Consider the following 17702-nt stretch of genomic DNA (forward strand, 5'->3'; position numbering starts at 1 on the left):
ATTGCTTTTTACAACAAACTCTTTTTTACGGTTTATCATACTTGCCAGTTTATTCTAGTGGTGTGAGAAATGTAAGAATCCAGGCCCAGGGAAGAAAACAGTATTCCTTATTACAGAATATAATTTGTGTATTGTAATTATCAGCTTACGCATTCTCTTCCTTTCCTTCCCTTTCAGAAATTTTTTCAATTCACATGAAAATTCAAAAATTTTCAGTTACTAATATGCTGTTTCCCAAAAGGTTATGGGCATAGATATATAAATGCTCTTTCATGATATATAAGCTATATTTTAATTTTGTTTTATTTTCAGTTAAATACAAATCAGCTATATTTCTAATGGTTTCAATATTACATTGTTTTGATATAAATACACATTTTTGGGGTTGTTTTATGTAGGTATTATGCATTAAAAAAGGACATTTTCTTAAGAACTTTTTTTAATGTTCTTAATGTTTCATAATTATTTATGAAAAGGATTTAATTTGTTGAAAAACGCTGAATGTTGAAACAAAAAGAACCTAGATTAGCATCTACCATGATGATGATGTATTAATTTTATGACACTGAGTTACTCTGCTGAGAGAAACTTACAATGGATTGAAATGCATGTGCTAATGTTAAAAGTGCTGTATTTGCACTCTCAAATCAATCTTGCAGTTATTTTTTGACTAGTGAGTACGGGAAATTTTCATTTTACACTGAGTGTAGAAGGAAAAAAAATCTTATTTTAAAACCACTACCACCTGCTACTATGGATTATTATCTTGGAGTTCTTTTAGAATTTTCTCCTTTGTTAAATATTAAGCAAACATGATATATACAACAAGGAAAAGAATGGGGTGGTTTTAAAAATCAAGGTCATTATCTCAAACAATTAGACTTTAGTTAATGTTAGATTATGATAGCATGCTCCTTCTTCTCTTTCTATTTCTACTTCTTATTAACTCTGCTGTCTGTGTCTTTCCAGTTCCTGTCAAGTGGTATTGTCAATTGTGTTCTTGTTTGTAGTGTTCTTTTTTTTTGTTTTGTTTTTTTCCTACTATTCTGCACCTAAAACTGATCTACTAATTTGCTGTTTTGAACTCAGCCTTTGTCGGAATTATGGGTAACACAAGATCTTACAAACTGCTAGACTGGAATAGTTTCAATTCAGGTATTTTGATGGTCATTCAGTACTACATATGCTGACAAAAATTATGGCAGCTCAGTGAAGTTTTTAGAAATGTTCTAGATTAAATAGATTTAATATCAATTCAGTTATACAGACACATTCTGCAGTACATATGTTATAACTCTTACAGTTCCCATGGAAATGCAAATATAAAAATGTGTTAACTAAAATGAATTAACCAAAACCATAGAAATACCATAAATTATAAATGGCTTATGTTAGGTAATTAGCTTTCAGAATGCTAAATTTAAATTATATTTATTACATTTTGGATAGTTTCTTCATATAAGGTAAATGAGATAGACATTAGCTTTATGATTAAAGAAATATTAATTGTTAAATATTAGTATTAAATGGCTAGACTTGATAAACTTAAAGTATGTTTAAACTTTATTTAGGTTTGAATATATTTAGTATTCCATAAATACTATGAAAGTACAACTATTACCATTTTTTTTATAATTCTAGAAATGTTTCAAAATTTGGCAAGTAAGAGATTTTGGGGGGGATGAACAGCTTTCATGAGCTCCCTTCCTTCCCCTTCCATGTGAGAATATAATTTTCTTTTTAAGTAATTTTACTTGTGGATATAGTTTGTAGCTTTTAGAGAAACTAAGATAACCTTACAGCTGATGATGTGGTTTAGAGTCAAAGCCAATTTTTCTTTTTGATAAAAGCATATTCTCTTAATATAAATATCTAAATTTTTATGTTACTTGTGGAATTAAATAATGGAACCATTTTGATTCAGTATCAGAAGCTGGTATTTTGCCTAAAGAATTTTACCAGTTCTTTGTGTCAGAAAGTATATCTATTTACAGAGAAACAAAGACACTAAGAGGCTCACCTTTTAGATAATATCCCATAATCTTTTCAATATTGTAAACTTTTTTGTTCTTAGGAGCCCAGGATGTAAGTTCTGATGTAAGTAACACATGTTCGACTCTGAAGTAACTCATGTTAATCATGCAGATTTACCTAAGTTCAGTCTAGTAAACAATCTGATAAGGTCCAATCTTTGCAGACTATCAATTGGTAAGTCGTCAGGGAAATTACCTCTATTTCCTGTCCAAGTTTTTGCCAGTATATTATCACACTGATTAAAATTAAAATAATAATTTTGAATGGAATATGTTATACTTGGTTTTTAGTGGGAAAAATACCCTGCTGGATTCATTTAATAAACATAATATATTTTTAAAAATTAAGCAGATTAGTGAATAGGAAGAGAAAAAGCCTAATTATGTAGGGAAAGGACATTGGGAACAGAGTGATCATTAATAATTTAAGGAGCTTAAAATTTGTCAGGGCAAACATGTTTAGAGTGAGATGTGTGTTAGATGATAGAACAGTCTTGGAAAGTAGAAAAGCAGTTAAATCTTATAGCTCTAATAACTTTGTTGCCTGTAAGCAGAATTACAGAATTTGGCAAGGAGAAACACGGTTGAGGAAAGAGTATATCTTGCCATCATTTAAAATAAAGTCAGGTAGTAAGTGTATGAAAAAAAGATGGATATGAATTACAGAAATATTAAAAGAACATAAGGGACACCTGGCTCAGTCAGTAGAGCATGTGACTCTTGATCTTGGGGTTGTGAGTTTGAGCCCCTGTTCGGTGCAGAGATTATTTTAAAATCTTAAAGAAAAAAAAAAAAAGATAAGATGACACTTTCAGTTTAATGTTCTCATAGTTCTGTGCTTTTGACTAAGATATTAGAATCTTTATGGTAGTGGAACATACTCAGAAGTCAGACTGATTTTCATATTAGTTTAGGAAAAATAATATAATTCTGAACAAAAATATGATAAATGTATTCAAATCATTTATGTATTCTTCTCTGTACTTAGGGAATATTTAGCCATTATTATCCTATATTACTGTAGAAAATCAATAATTGGCCACATCAGTAAAAAAAAAATAATTGTTGATATAATTTTTATTAATGTGAGAAATTATTCATCAATATTGTATTTCCTGGATTCTCTGACACCATTTATTATGTAAGGTATCATCAATTAATGATAGCTTCCCAAGAGGAAAGAGAAGGAAATACTACCATGTTAAATATATTAACTATTAGACATTCTTATTTCAGAAACATTAAAATGTGGAAAGATATAGGAAAACATTTTTAATCACACAATAGTATCTCATGAAATATGATATGCAAGCATTTATTAGAGTTTATTTTGTGCCAGTTTGCTAGATGATAGGTGTGCAAAGATGCCAGTAACCCTGTTTTCACAAAAAGGTCATATTCTGGGAGATTAGAAAAACATGTTAATGGTTTATTGTGTGGTGTGGTGTGGGTGTGTGGTGTGGTGTGATGTGATACAAGGTACAGAACTAAAGAGGACAGCATAAAGTAACTATGTGGCAGGGAAGCGTGGAGATATAATTCTTGAGCTCAGTTTGAAGGATGTATAAGAGATTAACATTTACACTTCAGACAGTGTATTTGGAGGTATGTTGTTACATCCTTTTAATGTAGTTCTGAAACTTTAGCACTGTGTTACAAAACAATATCCTAGCCATTACTTGTTTGATATTTACATAGTTACTTCATACTATTGTTTGACATTGAATACAGAATGTCTTGGTTAGTTCAGCTTTTTTGTGTGTGTCCTTTTTTCTACTGCTTTGCTGTCCTAGGTTGTGTTAACTACAGTGATAGAAAATATTTTTATGGAGCAGGAAGAAGGAAAAAAAAAAACTTCAATTATCTGAGAATTTATTTTAAAATTACAGTATTATCTTTTCTTATCTTCCTTCTTATGTTTCTGGCTTGGTAACAGACTTTGAGAAAGACAAGATGAATCTTGCTGCTAGGAAGGAGGAGACACCGTGTGCAAATCTTGTATTGTGACATGCCAGGAACAGGGCCGGCATAGGAATAAGACAGGGTATCCAATGGTTACATTTGTATTAGATCATTGATTATAGCATGGAGAATGGATTTATTAAAAAAAATTTTTTTTAACGTTTATTTATTTTTGAGACAGAGAGAGGCAGAGCATGAACGGGGGAGGGTCAGAGAGAGGGAGACACAGAATCTGAAACAGGCTTCAGGCTCTGAGCTGGCAGCACAGAGCCCGATGCGGGGCTCGAACTCACAGACCGCGAGATCATGACCTGAACTGAAGTCGGCCGCTTAACCGACTGAGCCACCCAGGCACCCCTGGAGAATGGATTTAAAGGCAGCAGGACTAGAGATAGGGAGGCTAGTTAGTTGACTGTAGTATTTCTGGCCAGATGAGTGACCTAGGATTTGGTGGTGATAGGAGAGCTAAAGTTTATAGAGCACTTACTGTGTGCCCAGCACTCTTCTAAGTGCTTTATGGTAGTAGGTCATTCAGTTCTCAAAACACAGCTCTGAGGTAGACATTTTTCCTATTTTGTGGATGAGCAAAATGAAACAATAATTTTCCTAAAGTAAAATAGGTAGTTGTTGGGCTACAACATGAACCTAACTACTCTGGCTTCAGGGCTTACACTCTTAACCATAAATTTGTAAATATTTTAAATGTAAAATCAGCAGGACTTGGTCATTAGTAAAATGTGGCAAGTGAAATTGTCTCTTGGCAACTTTGAGCTGAGAGAGAGATTAGGATTATCCTACACAGCTATAAGTCTAAAGCCCCAGTGAGCGTTTGCGTCCTATCTTTTGGAAACCCAAGTCTGTTTGAAAGTTGAGTTAAAAAAATATTTTCAGAGTAGATTTTAAAAGTCTTAGCTCGGGGCGCCTGGGTGGCGCAGTCGGATAAGCGTCCGACTTCAGCCAGGTCACGATCTCGCGGTCTGTGAGTTCGAGCCCCTCATCAGGCTCTGGGCTGATGGCTCGGAGCCTGGAGCCTGTTTCCGATTCTGTGTCTCCCTCTCTCTCTGCCCCTCCCCCGTTCATGCTCTGTCTCTCTCTGTCCCAAAAATAAATAAACGTTGAAAAAAAAAGTCTTAGCTCATTGTCTCTCAATGCCTATGATCTCTTTTTTCTCTCTTCTGAGTTTACCACTGAAAGTATTTCTGGATAGAGTACAGATATAATTTTTAATTAGCAATAGCCTCAGTGTAGTTGATGAAAATTTGTTATTCTTTTTTTATATAGGATGCATGTGAGCTTAGATATTTTATCGGGAAGCAACAAGAGGAAATATAAAATAGATATATAATGTGGTTTGAAAAGTACTAGTTTGAAAGAGCTTCCAAACTTAGACAATATTTTTAAGAGTGAATGTTTCAAGTACTGAGTTAGTAAAACAGTTTGTTTAAAACTAGATAACTTTTGTTTTTGAGAATATTTTAGAAGTTTTATTATTTAAAAAAGATTTTTAAGTTTATTTATTTATTTTGAGAGAGAGACAGAGCGAGCAGGGGAGGGACAGAGAGAGAAGGAGAGAGAATCCAAAGCAGGCTCCGCGCTGGCAGTGTGGAGCCCCATGACGGACTCAAACTCATGAACCGTGAGATCATGACCTGAGCCGAAATCAAGAGTCCGATACTCAATCGACTGAGCCACACGGGCACCACTATTTTATTATTTTAGATTGTAGATTTTTGAACGTATTATACTTAAGATTTTCTCAATCTTATAATAAATGAACTTTTGCTAGTGCTAAGGAAAGCTTTAGATTAGTGGTCTGAATTTAGAAAATGTTACTCTTTTTTGTTACTCATCTGAATTGTAATTGTTTAGAATATTTACTTTGGGGGCGATAATAATCAAAACCAAGAAAAAGAAGTGTAATTATTACTTTAAACATTTTATATGCTTTAAACATATTCAAAATGTGAGTCAACCAATGTGTAGGGAAATATTTATAGAATATATCAATCTGATAATCTAATTTTTTTTTCAGTTGTAAGTAAAAATCTTTTATTCATGGATGTTCGTGGTGTGCCTACCATGTCTTGAACATGATGTTGGATATTGGGAACACGATTGTTCAGCCGGGCAGACACCCTGTTTGCACAGCCAATCTAGGCTATTTCTTGCACTGTTTTGCTGTGCGTGCATGCGTGTGTGTGTGTGTGTGTGTGTGTGTGTGTGTGTGTGTGTAGAGGAAGAGGAGGAAGAGGAGGAAGAGGAAGAGGAGGAGGAGGAGGAGGAGGAGGAGAAGGAGTTAAATGGAGATAGGCTTTCTTGGAACTTGAATTCTACTGATGATCTCAGTAGTTATTTTTTACTCCATCTGAGAGGCACTCACAAGCAGATGTGCAAAACTAAGCCTAAAGTAGTTAAGCTGACTTTGGTTTTAAGTATTTTAATAAGGGTTTTAGGAAGTAGATATATAAAGTTCAAGAAGGCTTTGTAAATATAGCATGTATAATGTGTGAACTTCTCTTTATATGTAATGCAACATGTAAATGTAATACAAATTTTTCTGTCTACATATAATGTAACTGGATACCAATTACTCTCCATTCTTTATTATCTGTAAGAAAAAGTCAGACATGTAATTTCCTTATTTTTGAAATTTTACTCTTTATATGTCTAATATACTGGATGTTAATTACAATATTATAGTATGTAAATGTTATATGTAATCTTCTCTCCATGTATAAAGAGGGAAATCTCACAGATAAGGAGTAGTTATGTGTCTGACTTATTTTATGAATAGTGAAGACTCCAGTTTGATCTAGCACGGATTATATCCCAGCTACCATCCTAAGATCCCAAATTACTGCAACTTGATGTCTGCTCTGAATTTGCACATCACTTACTGTATGATGGGACTGTTCTTCCTAGGTTGGTACTGAATCGCCACCTAGTTTGAGGTGGTATACACACTTGAACCTGAACTCTCTAATTTCTATTTCATTAGGGAAATTTGTGTTCTTCAATGAGTTGTTTTGTGTTGGAATATTACTTTAAGATGTTTAAGAATGTGGCTTTTTAATGCTTCCATTAACAAGATAGATTATTGTTGTATTAAAAATGTTCATTTGAGCCCACCTAACACTTTATCTCCTCTCGTTTATTTAAAAATTAGATTGAATAATTGTCCATTTTCTTTTCTCTCAATTAGATTAAAAGATTCTCAAGGGAAGAATTATTCTCTTCCAGAGCTATGTAAAAATAGAATTAAATTGAACACTTTAGGTAGTCAGTTTTTCTTAGTTGCAAGTGTGTGATTGCCTAAAATCTCAAAGGGACTAAGTTTTATAAAGGCATATTATATTGAGTTGTTCACTTCTTTACTTTCTGAGATATAAGCTATTATTATCATTTTAACGAATCTTTACCAGTTTTACCTGTACTTCAGAAATAAGACAAAATGTTAAAAAGATGGCAAGATATCAAGCTATGTCCATGCTCTAGAAAAGTAACAGTAAAGAAAAATTAATTGTGATGTCAACCCAAATGTGCAGACAGTACCTCTAAAAGAAGCATCAGTGAGGTATTGATCTAGAGCACAGTGCATGCCTATAAATAAAAGGATATATTAAAAGATTTGTGATATTATCTATGAAGAGTTTTGACCCATAGAATACAAATACAACATCGTATGAAATATAATTTATATAGTACATAAATTTTAATATCCTCTAAAGTGAGATCTTTTTATAATTATAAATAGTTCTATAGATTATTTGGAGGAGCATGGTATTTAAAGTGAAGATTTTTTTTCTTGACATCTCTGAAATGTTTTTTAATTGTGACCTTCACATCTCAGCTGTATATGCTTCAAATGACTAAATTGTATCTAGTTTCACGAGTGGTATGTAGAGTTGCCATAAATTTTTAAGCCAGACTCTTTATTTTGCCTTTTATATGACTATGATAGATCCTCAGTTTTGACTTTTGGAGAGTGAATAACACAATTCAAATTCAACCAATGTATTTCCTATAAGAATGCAGTTAGCAGTTACTTAAGCTTGAAAAAAATCCCATTATGGGATTAAATAGTATATTTCTGAATTTACAGATATAATAAGTAAGGCTGAGTCATAATTACTAAGTGAATATTCTTTGGCTCATCTCTGATATAAATATATTGTAGGCTTTGAAGATAAATTTAATTTTTTCAATATTAAATAAATTGATTCTTAATTTTAATTAAATAACCCCTAAATTTAATAGCCAAAAAATTCATCCTTTGGCTTCTTGCTTACGGTTGTAGATAATTATTGTTGATTCAGTTCCTAGTTTGTGATTAAGTGCTCCCTACTGTATGCTTGCCTTGCTTCCACCTAGACTCTAGGGCCATTACTTTCTGTAACCATTTCAGTGAGCTGCCATAGTTTTCAGTCTGTACTGTCACCTGATCCAAGCATGCGCCAAAATATCCACTGTTTCTGGCTCCTGTCTGCTGAATCTGCTTTGCAAAACCCTTTGTTCTCTGAGCTTTTGCTTAAGCCAAAAACAAAATTTAACAAATTCTTTGGAGTGTGGACATATGCCATTTGCTTCCTTAGCTCCCATGTTGTGTAACTCTTTAGCTTCTATTAAACTTGTAAATACTTTATTAAATACACCAATGGCATCCCCATGTGCAGTTGTGTGGCTCATGTGTCAGAATAAAGGCTGCTTGTGACCTCGTCAGAGGAACATGAATGCTCCACTTGCGCTGCAGTCAGCCCTTTGTTGTGTTGATTTTTTTTTAAATCAGCCACTTATTCTTTCATAGCGTTTGGTTTAATTATCTGATTATTTTATGTGTTACACCAAGGTAAGTTTGATGTAAATGAACTTTCTAATCTATGTGGTTACATGTATTTCATAGTGATTATTATTACACACTTTTCCATTTAGACATGCTGGCCATTTCTAAATAAATATATCCTGAACTGAAAATAAGTAGTTTCCTCCTTTTTTTTTTTTTTTTTTTTTTTTACTAATTTAAAAAACAGTGTTATGGATTACTTTCTATAAAATTCATTTAAAACAGAAAAGCTACCATGTATTACTTGTGGCACAGATGTAGGCAAATCTAATGTGAGAAAAATCTGTTTTTATAAAAACATAGTATACAATTATTTGCCTTAGCAAATAATATTTAAACTTCCAGAAAGATATAAAAAGTAAATAGCGGGTTCTACTAGGGTTTTTAAAGAAAAATTAATCTTTATTTTACAATGTTTTTCAGGGAAAATAGTTATTTTCTAAACTGAGTTATATTTGTTATTTTTTGTGATACCTGTTTTCAAGGAATCATAAATAATTTGATAGTCTGAGCAACTACATGAACAGGAGTTTGTCTTACGATAAAAATGCCCTTATTAGGAAACGATGTTAAATAGATGCCCAAATTGGCCTGGAAACATGTATGTCTTAAAAAAAAAAAAAAAAAAAAGGATTTGCAAATGTATTTGTGCTGTTAATGTCTACATTACAGGGGGAATATGAAGAAATTCTTTAACATAATAGTGTATGTGCAAAATAGGGCCACCTAATTGTCTTACACATTTCTTAATTCACAATATTGATTGCTAACACCATATTGTTGTAGTCTTTTCTATTTCTCTTCTTTATTTTATCTCGTACTTGGATCTTTTTCCTCAGTTTCCTGGAGTCTGCATTTCTTTCTTCTTTCTTTTCTTTCTTTCTTTCTTTCTTTCTTTCTTTCTTTCTTTCTTTTTGTCTTTCTTTCTTTCTTTCTTTCTTTCTTTCTTTCTTTCTTTCTCTCTTTTCTTTCTTTTTTCTTTTTTTTTTTTTTCTCCTGAAGGAAAGTTTTAGGGTAGCTCTGTCTTGGATCCAAAACTTTAATACAAGAACTGGCTGGCATCATTTGTAGTTATGACATTTATCTCATTTCTCCCTTTTGTTGATCTCCTCCCTGTGGAGGAAACAAAATTACATCATAGAAATGTCTGCTATAACATGCCTTTTAACCTTTCTTTACTTTGCTGTCTTCAGTATTTTACTAGTGAGTATAATTCTACTTATTCTACTTATTTAAAAAAAACATATTTTGAAAACTGGATATGTACTAAAATTCAAAAAAGGAAGTTTTTGGACTGGTTGATTTTCAGTTTTAATAAGTGCCTTTTCTGTGGAAAATTTACAAAGAGAGTTTAGCATCCTATTTAAAGTTTTTTCTATACCAAATTGTTCCCAAATGGAATTGTCCACACAAAGAAACAAATTAGGATATGCCCATTATAGACTGTTTCTGTTTTTAACATCTTTGCACATAAAATGTTACTATTATTTGCAGCTGCTGTTCACCAGTAGTTTGCAGCTAAATGCAAGTGATTAGGAAGAATGTGTGCCAGATGCTCCATTTATAATGCTCCATTACAAACAATATCGGATTCCTCTGTGTTAAAAAAACAAAACAAAACAAACAAAAAAAACAAATGCAATGCTGTGATTCTAAGGCATTTTCTTACTTACAGAACCATACATGTAGTTACAGTGTACTGCCTGAAATTTGTCCTTATTTACATTAACCCAATTACTTGTATTAAATTCAACATATTTGCTCTCTTTATTTTAAATTGGCTGGTCCCTTTATTTCTTGTTACTTTGCTTTAGGACCCCCAAGGATGGCTACAGATGGCTTTCTCTTTTTTAACATTGACAAATCTTTGCCTTGGAAAGAACCTAGAATATAGTGGGTTATAAAAAATAGGTACCAGGAAATGAAATCAGAATTTAAATTAAATGTATGGATATGACTCACAATGTTCACTGAGCAAGGTGAGTGAGACATAGAATATCCTCAGTTTAGGATTAGAGTCTGGAAACTCTGGGTCTACATTTGAAGTTGTATCTAATAAAATATATTCCTATAGATGTCCCCTAAAGTAATAAAGCAAATAGAACTAGTTGGTTTATTTTCTAGCAATCAAGTTTAAAAATGTTAAATTTTGTGAGAAGTAGCATTAAATTAAAATGTTAATAAGCATTTTGAGAAATTTATTTTATTTTATTATTTTTTTTAATTTTTTTTAAATATTTATTTATTTTTGAGAGACAGAGAGAGAGAGAGACAGGATGTAAGCAGGGGAGGGTCAGAGAGAGAAACTGAAGCAGGCTCCAGGCTACTATGAGCTGTCAGCACAGAGCCCAATGTGGGGCTCGAACTCAGGAACCCTGAGATCATGACCTGAGCCAAAGTCGGATGGTTAACCGACTGAGCCACCCAGGCGCCCCGAGAAATAATATTTTAAACATGTGAAGTTAGTTTTAAAATCTGTTATAGACTAGTGTGTCTTTGCCTTCCAGAATATGTTTATTTTAAACATTTCTTTCTCATATAAACAATGTGCTATTGAGTAGTGAACTGATATAAAATTTATCTTTCAGATGAACCAGAAACTCGAGATGCGTGGTGGGCAGAAATCAGACAAGAAATAAAATCACATGCTAAAGCATTAGGCTGTCATGCTGTAGTGGGCTACAGTGAATCAACTAGCATCTGGTAAATGATAATAACTTGATTTTCTAGATGCTGTAATTTATGGATTGTCATCTAAAAGGTTAAAAGCTTTATGCAAATATAGAGAAAAGAAGAATTATGGAGTGATCCAGGAGCATGGACTTGGGAGTACATCAGACTGAGGTCCATATGCCATTTTTGCCACTTAATTGCTGTGAAACTTTGAGAAAATAACTATTCCTCTGAGCCTCAGTTTATACATTGAAATGGAAATTATAACCATCTATCAATTAAGGTTACTGACGAATTAAATGAGAATTGATACTGGCACATGGCAAGTCTTAATTCTAGGCCTACTTTACTCCAGTTTGCGACCCCACTAACTCTTTCTTCTGGGATATTTGGAAACCTTGATCTAATGTGTCTTTAAGGTTTGTCTGTAAACTCTTTTTACCTAACTGCAACTTAATTTTCTTCTGCCAACACATCATCCTTCCTAACTCTGCCGAGTTAGGAAGAGACTTCCATACTCCTAGTTCTCCATTTCTTTTTCTCCTACCTTTCATTTGAACAATCTCTCTTACTTTAAAGTCCATGCCATTCCACAGTTCAGACTTTCCTACCTCCAAAACATTCTTCTGCCTTTCTTAATTCTCTGCTGTCTCCTCCAGTTGAACATGATTACCTCCCTTCTAACAGCCTGACTTTGTACCTTCTCATTCTCATGTCCTCCTCTATCCCTCAGCTTTCAACTGTATTTTAGGCTTCATTATTGCTCAAAATGGTTCCCCTTTAAAAATTTGAAACTATAAAATTTCTCTCTTGGATCACAACTTAATATTTTTCACTTATCTCATTTGCACATTTATACCTGGTTTGTTTTGGCTTTTATCTTAACCAAGATTTTCCCCAGTTTCTTAGTTGGGCTCTGATTTGACTTGCTGACTGCCATCAATGAACCCTACTTTCAACCCCTTGAAAAGTTTATAATAGATATCATCTAGAAACTGTTTGACCTTTTGCTGCCCACCTTCTATTCTTTTTCTTTTCTTTCTCTTAATGTTTATTTGTTTATTTTTCAAGAGAGAGAGGAGAGGGAGGGGCAGAGAGAAAAGGAGAGACATTCCTAACCAGGCTCCACACTGTCAGTGCAGAGCCCCATGTGGGGCTCGATCTCACCAACCACAAGATCTTGACCTGAGCCAAAACCGAGTCAAACACTTAACCAACTGAGCCATCCAGGCACCTCCACCTCCTATTCTTGGTTAATCCTTACTGTCAACTATTACATGGGTAATTCTCTTGTGCTTGTGGTGGTCATTATTTTTACAGAAAAATGATTAGACTCTGGTATATGTGGAGAGCCATGCTGTTTCATCTTCTGAGGGCCCTTTCTTTTCCTCTGTGGATCATGTGTGGTATTCTTGCACCTTTCTGTCTCCATTGTAGCTATTCTACACTTGTTAAACTAATAACTTTGTTATGCTTATCCTGCCTTACTCCCCAGTAGATAATCTTAGCTCATAGATTTACTGTCATATGCTTCCAGGTCATAGGGTTATGGTTTTAAAAGACATAGTTTTTGTTATTGGTTTCACATTTTACTGGAGAATTATGACAAGTAGAACACATTTTATGGCAGAGTTATCCCAGGATGCTGTGGGGCCCAGAGGGTTGGAGTTTAGAAGTAAGATTAGAAGAAAGGGTTAATGAAGTAACTGAAGCTTAAACTAAATCTCAGGGGATGAGTATGAATTATATAAATGAAGAAAGGAGGCATGAAGGGAGTGTTTAAGGCTAGTAGAGTAGCATGCAGAGAAGGCCAGAGGTGTACATTCAGTGTGGCAGGAAATAGGTCACAGGTAGATGCGGGAGTGTACAGAAATAAGTCAAATTGATTTACGTAGAAGTTTGAAGTCACCTGATACAAGCTTCTTTTTTCCCTCCAGACCTCAAAAAATCTTGTGTTTAAATCCCATCTTTACTAATTTTTTTGGTTCTGATCCATCCTATGTACTATTACTGGATAAACTCTTTGAAATGTACTTCTGCTCTTAGAGCTCCTTAATTCAGCACATCAGGGACTCCACCTTCTTCTCAGTGCCCACTTAAACATTTTGAGCCTGGTCTCTCTCTACTCAGTTACAGATCAAGTGACCATTTCTTTCATGTCCTTTCAGACTTCTGGTCCACTTATACTGTTTCCAACATTTTGTCCCTAGGCTGCAACTTTTCTCTTTTGCTTTGTATGATCTCATTCAATAATTTTGTGGATTATTTAAAATTAGTTGATATGTAATAAAGAATTCCAAATAATTCTTTTGAAAGTGAGGTTTTTATCATACATATAATGATGTAGTTTAAGCTCCATTTAGTATATTTTGGGTATTATTTGTTTCAGATACCTTTTGATTATTAACTTTAAGCTATAGGGATATCGATAATTACATAGTTACACTTTTAAAATGATTTTAATGAAGTTTAGTATGCATTTAAAGAGTATTTTTTTTTTAATTTTTTTTTTTTTTCAACGTTTATTTATTTTTGGGACAGAGAGAGACAGAGCATGAACGGGGGAGGGGCAGAGAGAGAGGGAGACACAGAATCGGAAACAGGCTCCAGGCTCTGAGCCATCAGCCCAGAGCCTGACGCGGGGCTCGAACTCACGGACCGCGAGATCGTGACCTGGCTGAAGTCGGACGCTTAACCGACTGCGCCACCCAGGCGCCCCTAAAGAGTATTTTAATACAGTTTAATGGTTTATTGCTGAATTCCGCAAAATAATTTGTTACTACTTTGAGATATTCAGTCTTTATCAGGTTTACCATATTTTAAAGGAATTTATTGTCATTAATATTGTGCTTTATCTTTTACAATTTTTTAAGTATAAAGAATTCTTACCCTTTTCATTTTATTTATTTATTAAAAAAAATTTTTTTTAATGGTTATTCATTTTTGAGAGAGAGAGAGAGAGAGAGAGCACAAGCAGGGGAGAGACAGAGAGAGAGGGAGACACAGAATGAGAAGCAGGCTCCAGGCTCTGAGTTGTCAGCACAGAGCCCGATATGGGGCTTGAACTCACAAATGGTGAGATCATGACCTGAGCTGAAGTCGGACGCTTAACTGACTGAGCCACCCAGGCACCCCACCTTCTTCATTTTAATAACATTATTTTTATTTTTTATCCTAGGATAGGAGATAATCTTATGATATCATTAATATTTGTGGAGTCTAACTTGAATTTAAATTGTCACCCTGTAATCACTTTGATATTTAACATTTTTCAAAGTTAGATTGCCTGAAGATGTTAACTGTTTTATGTTTTTTTCTTTTATAGTGAAGAGGTCTGTATTTTATCTGCATCCGGCACGGCAGCTGTACTGAACCCTAGATTTCTGCAGGATGGCACCGTGGAGGGCTGTTTGGAACAGAGGTTGTCATGGCAGCCTGGCTTATTTTCTATGATGGCAAAGAAGGGAGAGGTTAACTTTTGTAACTTTAGAGCTGGGATAGTTCTTCTGTATGAGAGTGGCTTAATATAGAAATGAGGACCAGGCACTTCACTGCTTTTTGTGTAACCTATAGCAACAGAGAAGTATTGAGTTCTGCACTATATGACACACATTGTTAGAATTTTTCTAGTATCTTGGTAAGTTACATGTATAACTATCAGTGAAAGAATTTCAAGTGTATATTTTTTGTTATAGTATAGAAGTAATTTCCTTTGATTTTTCTCTTCCTTTCTTTTCCCCCTTGTCTACCTCTGAAACAGAAAAAGGTCATGAAACAGTTTGCATAAAGAAAATTCATAATTTACAGAACAATTGAAACACTGTATTGTAACAAAATTATATATAAAACTTCCTAAAAAGTGAAATATAACTTTAATATGTATGAAAGAGAAAGTAAAAGTGAAATTATTAGGTAAAATAGATTACTTTTTAGTTTATTTGGTTATTAATCTCTTAATCTGTTAGCTTCCATGAATGTCAAAAATACTTTCCATAAACAGATGAAATTATCAAATATATATATACAGAAAACTATTAGTTTGGTACCAGAGTACCTGAATAATACAAATTTTAATTACCCCTTACTTCACTGTATGCATATTTGCTTCCCTCCCCCTCCCGCCTCCCCCCAGTATTTGTATATTAAGGAAGACAGCAAAAAAAAATCTATATGTGATCAAATTTAGTATAAATTTGCAAGTCTCTGTATAACAAAGTTATTCTAGCTCAGGTAGGCACATAGAAGACCTTAGTCGGTTTCTTCTTTAGTTTGTATTAAAAAGGTATTTTGACTGTAATATATTACAGAGCATTAAAAGTCAGCATAAATAGGAAAAAGAAGGTGGAACATTTTAAAGTATATTAAAAGTCAGAGTGTTCTATTTTGAGTTGTTCCAGTGCTGCAATATAGTTCTCTCACGTCAGTGGATTTCATTATTGAGTAGATAGAAGCCTGATTTAAAAATGGCCTTTCCCATGCAGCTTGATTATTTTGGTATTGCGGCTTGGATGGATACAGTGAATTCTCTTATATGCCAATCTAGTGGAACAGATACCATCCCTATCTATAAAAGAGGAAAATGTCTTTTTTCTTGCTATAAAATTATTTATGCTTACTAGAGAAAATTTGGAAAGTATGGGAGAGTAAAAGGAAGAAAACATTCCCTATAAACTCAGTATTGAGCTAATCCATTCTGTATATTTCATATTTTAAATGCTTCCATGAATTTAAATAGTTCTGTTTTTATGCCTATGATATTGCATCATTTATGTTTGAATTTCTGTGAGGTGTTTAGTTAAAAATTACCCCAGTGTTCAATCTTTTGTGCCCCTTTGTGACACATGGGCTTTGGTTCAAACCAACCAACATTAAAATCTGAGGTCTCCTGCCTTGTATTTTGTGTGACCGAACAAGTCACTTAGTATCTCAGGTTGGTTTCAGGCCAAGAAGAACTAGTTTAGTTTTTGTTGCTCTTTGCTTTTTATTATATTGTGTGTGTGGGGGGGGGGGGTGTTTATCTATGTTTTCCTGCTTAGTCTTCAAAAAAAAAAAAAAAAAAAAAGCCTTTCTGGGTAGATACTGTCATTCTGGTTATATAGAAGAGGCTCTGAGAAATTGAATAACTTGTGTAAGATCACACAGCTCTACTTAGCATCTGATTTCCCTGTTGCTTATACCAGAATGCCATCCCAACAAAAGAATAATTAATGTATGGGAGTAATTTGATTTAGAAGGTTATTTTGGAAATTCAGTGCAGTAATGTATACAAGGAATCTGCAGGAAGCCTGACTCCTAGTAGATACAGTATGAGTTTCCTTTCTCTTTTTTAATGTGTCCGCTTGCCAAGTTTCAGCTTCTAACAGGTCACTTTAGATTGGAATGAATTGAGAACCCATATCTTTCCACAGCTCTAGAGGTGTGGCTGTGTGAATGTCTGGAGTTCTCCATGGAGCTTTCTTCTTCCATTTCTGTTTCCCTAATTTCCTCAGATTTGATGAGTGAAAAAAATACCATTCTGAAGTGAATTCATAAGCATTACTACAGCAAACATTTTACTGATTGAGAAGGTTGTGTGTTTACTTGTGGTTTATGTTGTTTGTGAAACACAGGTGTTTCGGTTTCTCAGAAATGTTTAATTCTGACAAATTCTTAAGTCATTGGAAATTAGAAATGTTAGATTATGCCTATTTTTGACTTTTTAAATTAAAAAAATTTTAATGTTTATTTTATTTTTGAGAGACTGAGACGAGTGGGGGAGAGGCAGAGAGAGAGGGAGACACTGAACCTGAGGGAGGCTCCAGGCTCTGAGCTGTCCGCACAGAGCCTCACGAGGGGCTCAAACCCACAATTATATTTGTGATTATATTTGGTGATTATATTTGTGTTATGTTTGTCAGACAGTAGGAAAATGTCACCCTTATTATCTAACCATTTGTTTTTATGAACTAGCTTTGGAATAATAGTGGTTTTTGTCAGGTGGGACATTCTCAAACGTATGAATTGATGCAATTCAATGGCTACTTGTGTAAGTCTTCTCTCTCATACAAAAGTGTATGGTTTTGATTTCATGGTCATTTTTAATTCTTAATAGTCATAGTGGGACTGTCATAACTCTCATAGTGGTAGAAGTTATATAGTTTATACATTAGTACTATATGTATAACATATGCTTTTGAAAAAATGCATGGAATTTT

At 33.8% G+C, this 17702-nt stretch overlaps 1 protein-coding gene across 23 annotated transcripts in view; it reads left to right on the plus strand.

Moving 5' to 3' along the window:
• Positions 1-17702, plus strand: part of C2CD5 (C2 calcium dependent domain containing 5) — a 102383-nt gene that overhangs the window by 49937 nt on the left and 34744 nt on the right. For 12 of the 23 annotated variants that reach the window (XM_086713886.1, XM_086713888.1, XM_025930849.2 and 9 more), the window contains 3 exons: positions 1090-1155; positions 11424-11538; positions 14834-14929. In XM_086713886.1, coding sequence (XP_086570012.1) covers positions 1090-1155; positions 11424-11538; positions 14834-14929 — 277 coding nt within the window. The remainder of the gene's footprint in view (positions 1-1089; positions 1156-11423; positions 11539-14833; positions 14930-17702) is intronic. The other 11 variants (XM_025930851.2, XM_025930852.2, XM_086713892.1 and 8 more) reach the window with 1 other exon arrangement.

The sequence above is a fragment of the Puma concolor genome, chromosome B4 (assembly GCF_028749965.1).
Source record: "Puma concolor isolate L17-30 chromosome B4, mPumCon1.1.hap2, whole genome shotgun sequence".
In the NCBI taxonomy this organism is placed as follows: domain Eukaryota; kingdom Metazoa; phylum Chordata; class Mammalia; order Carnivora; family Felidae; genus Puma; species Puma concolor.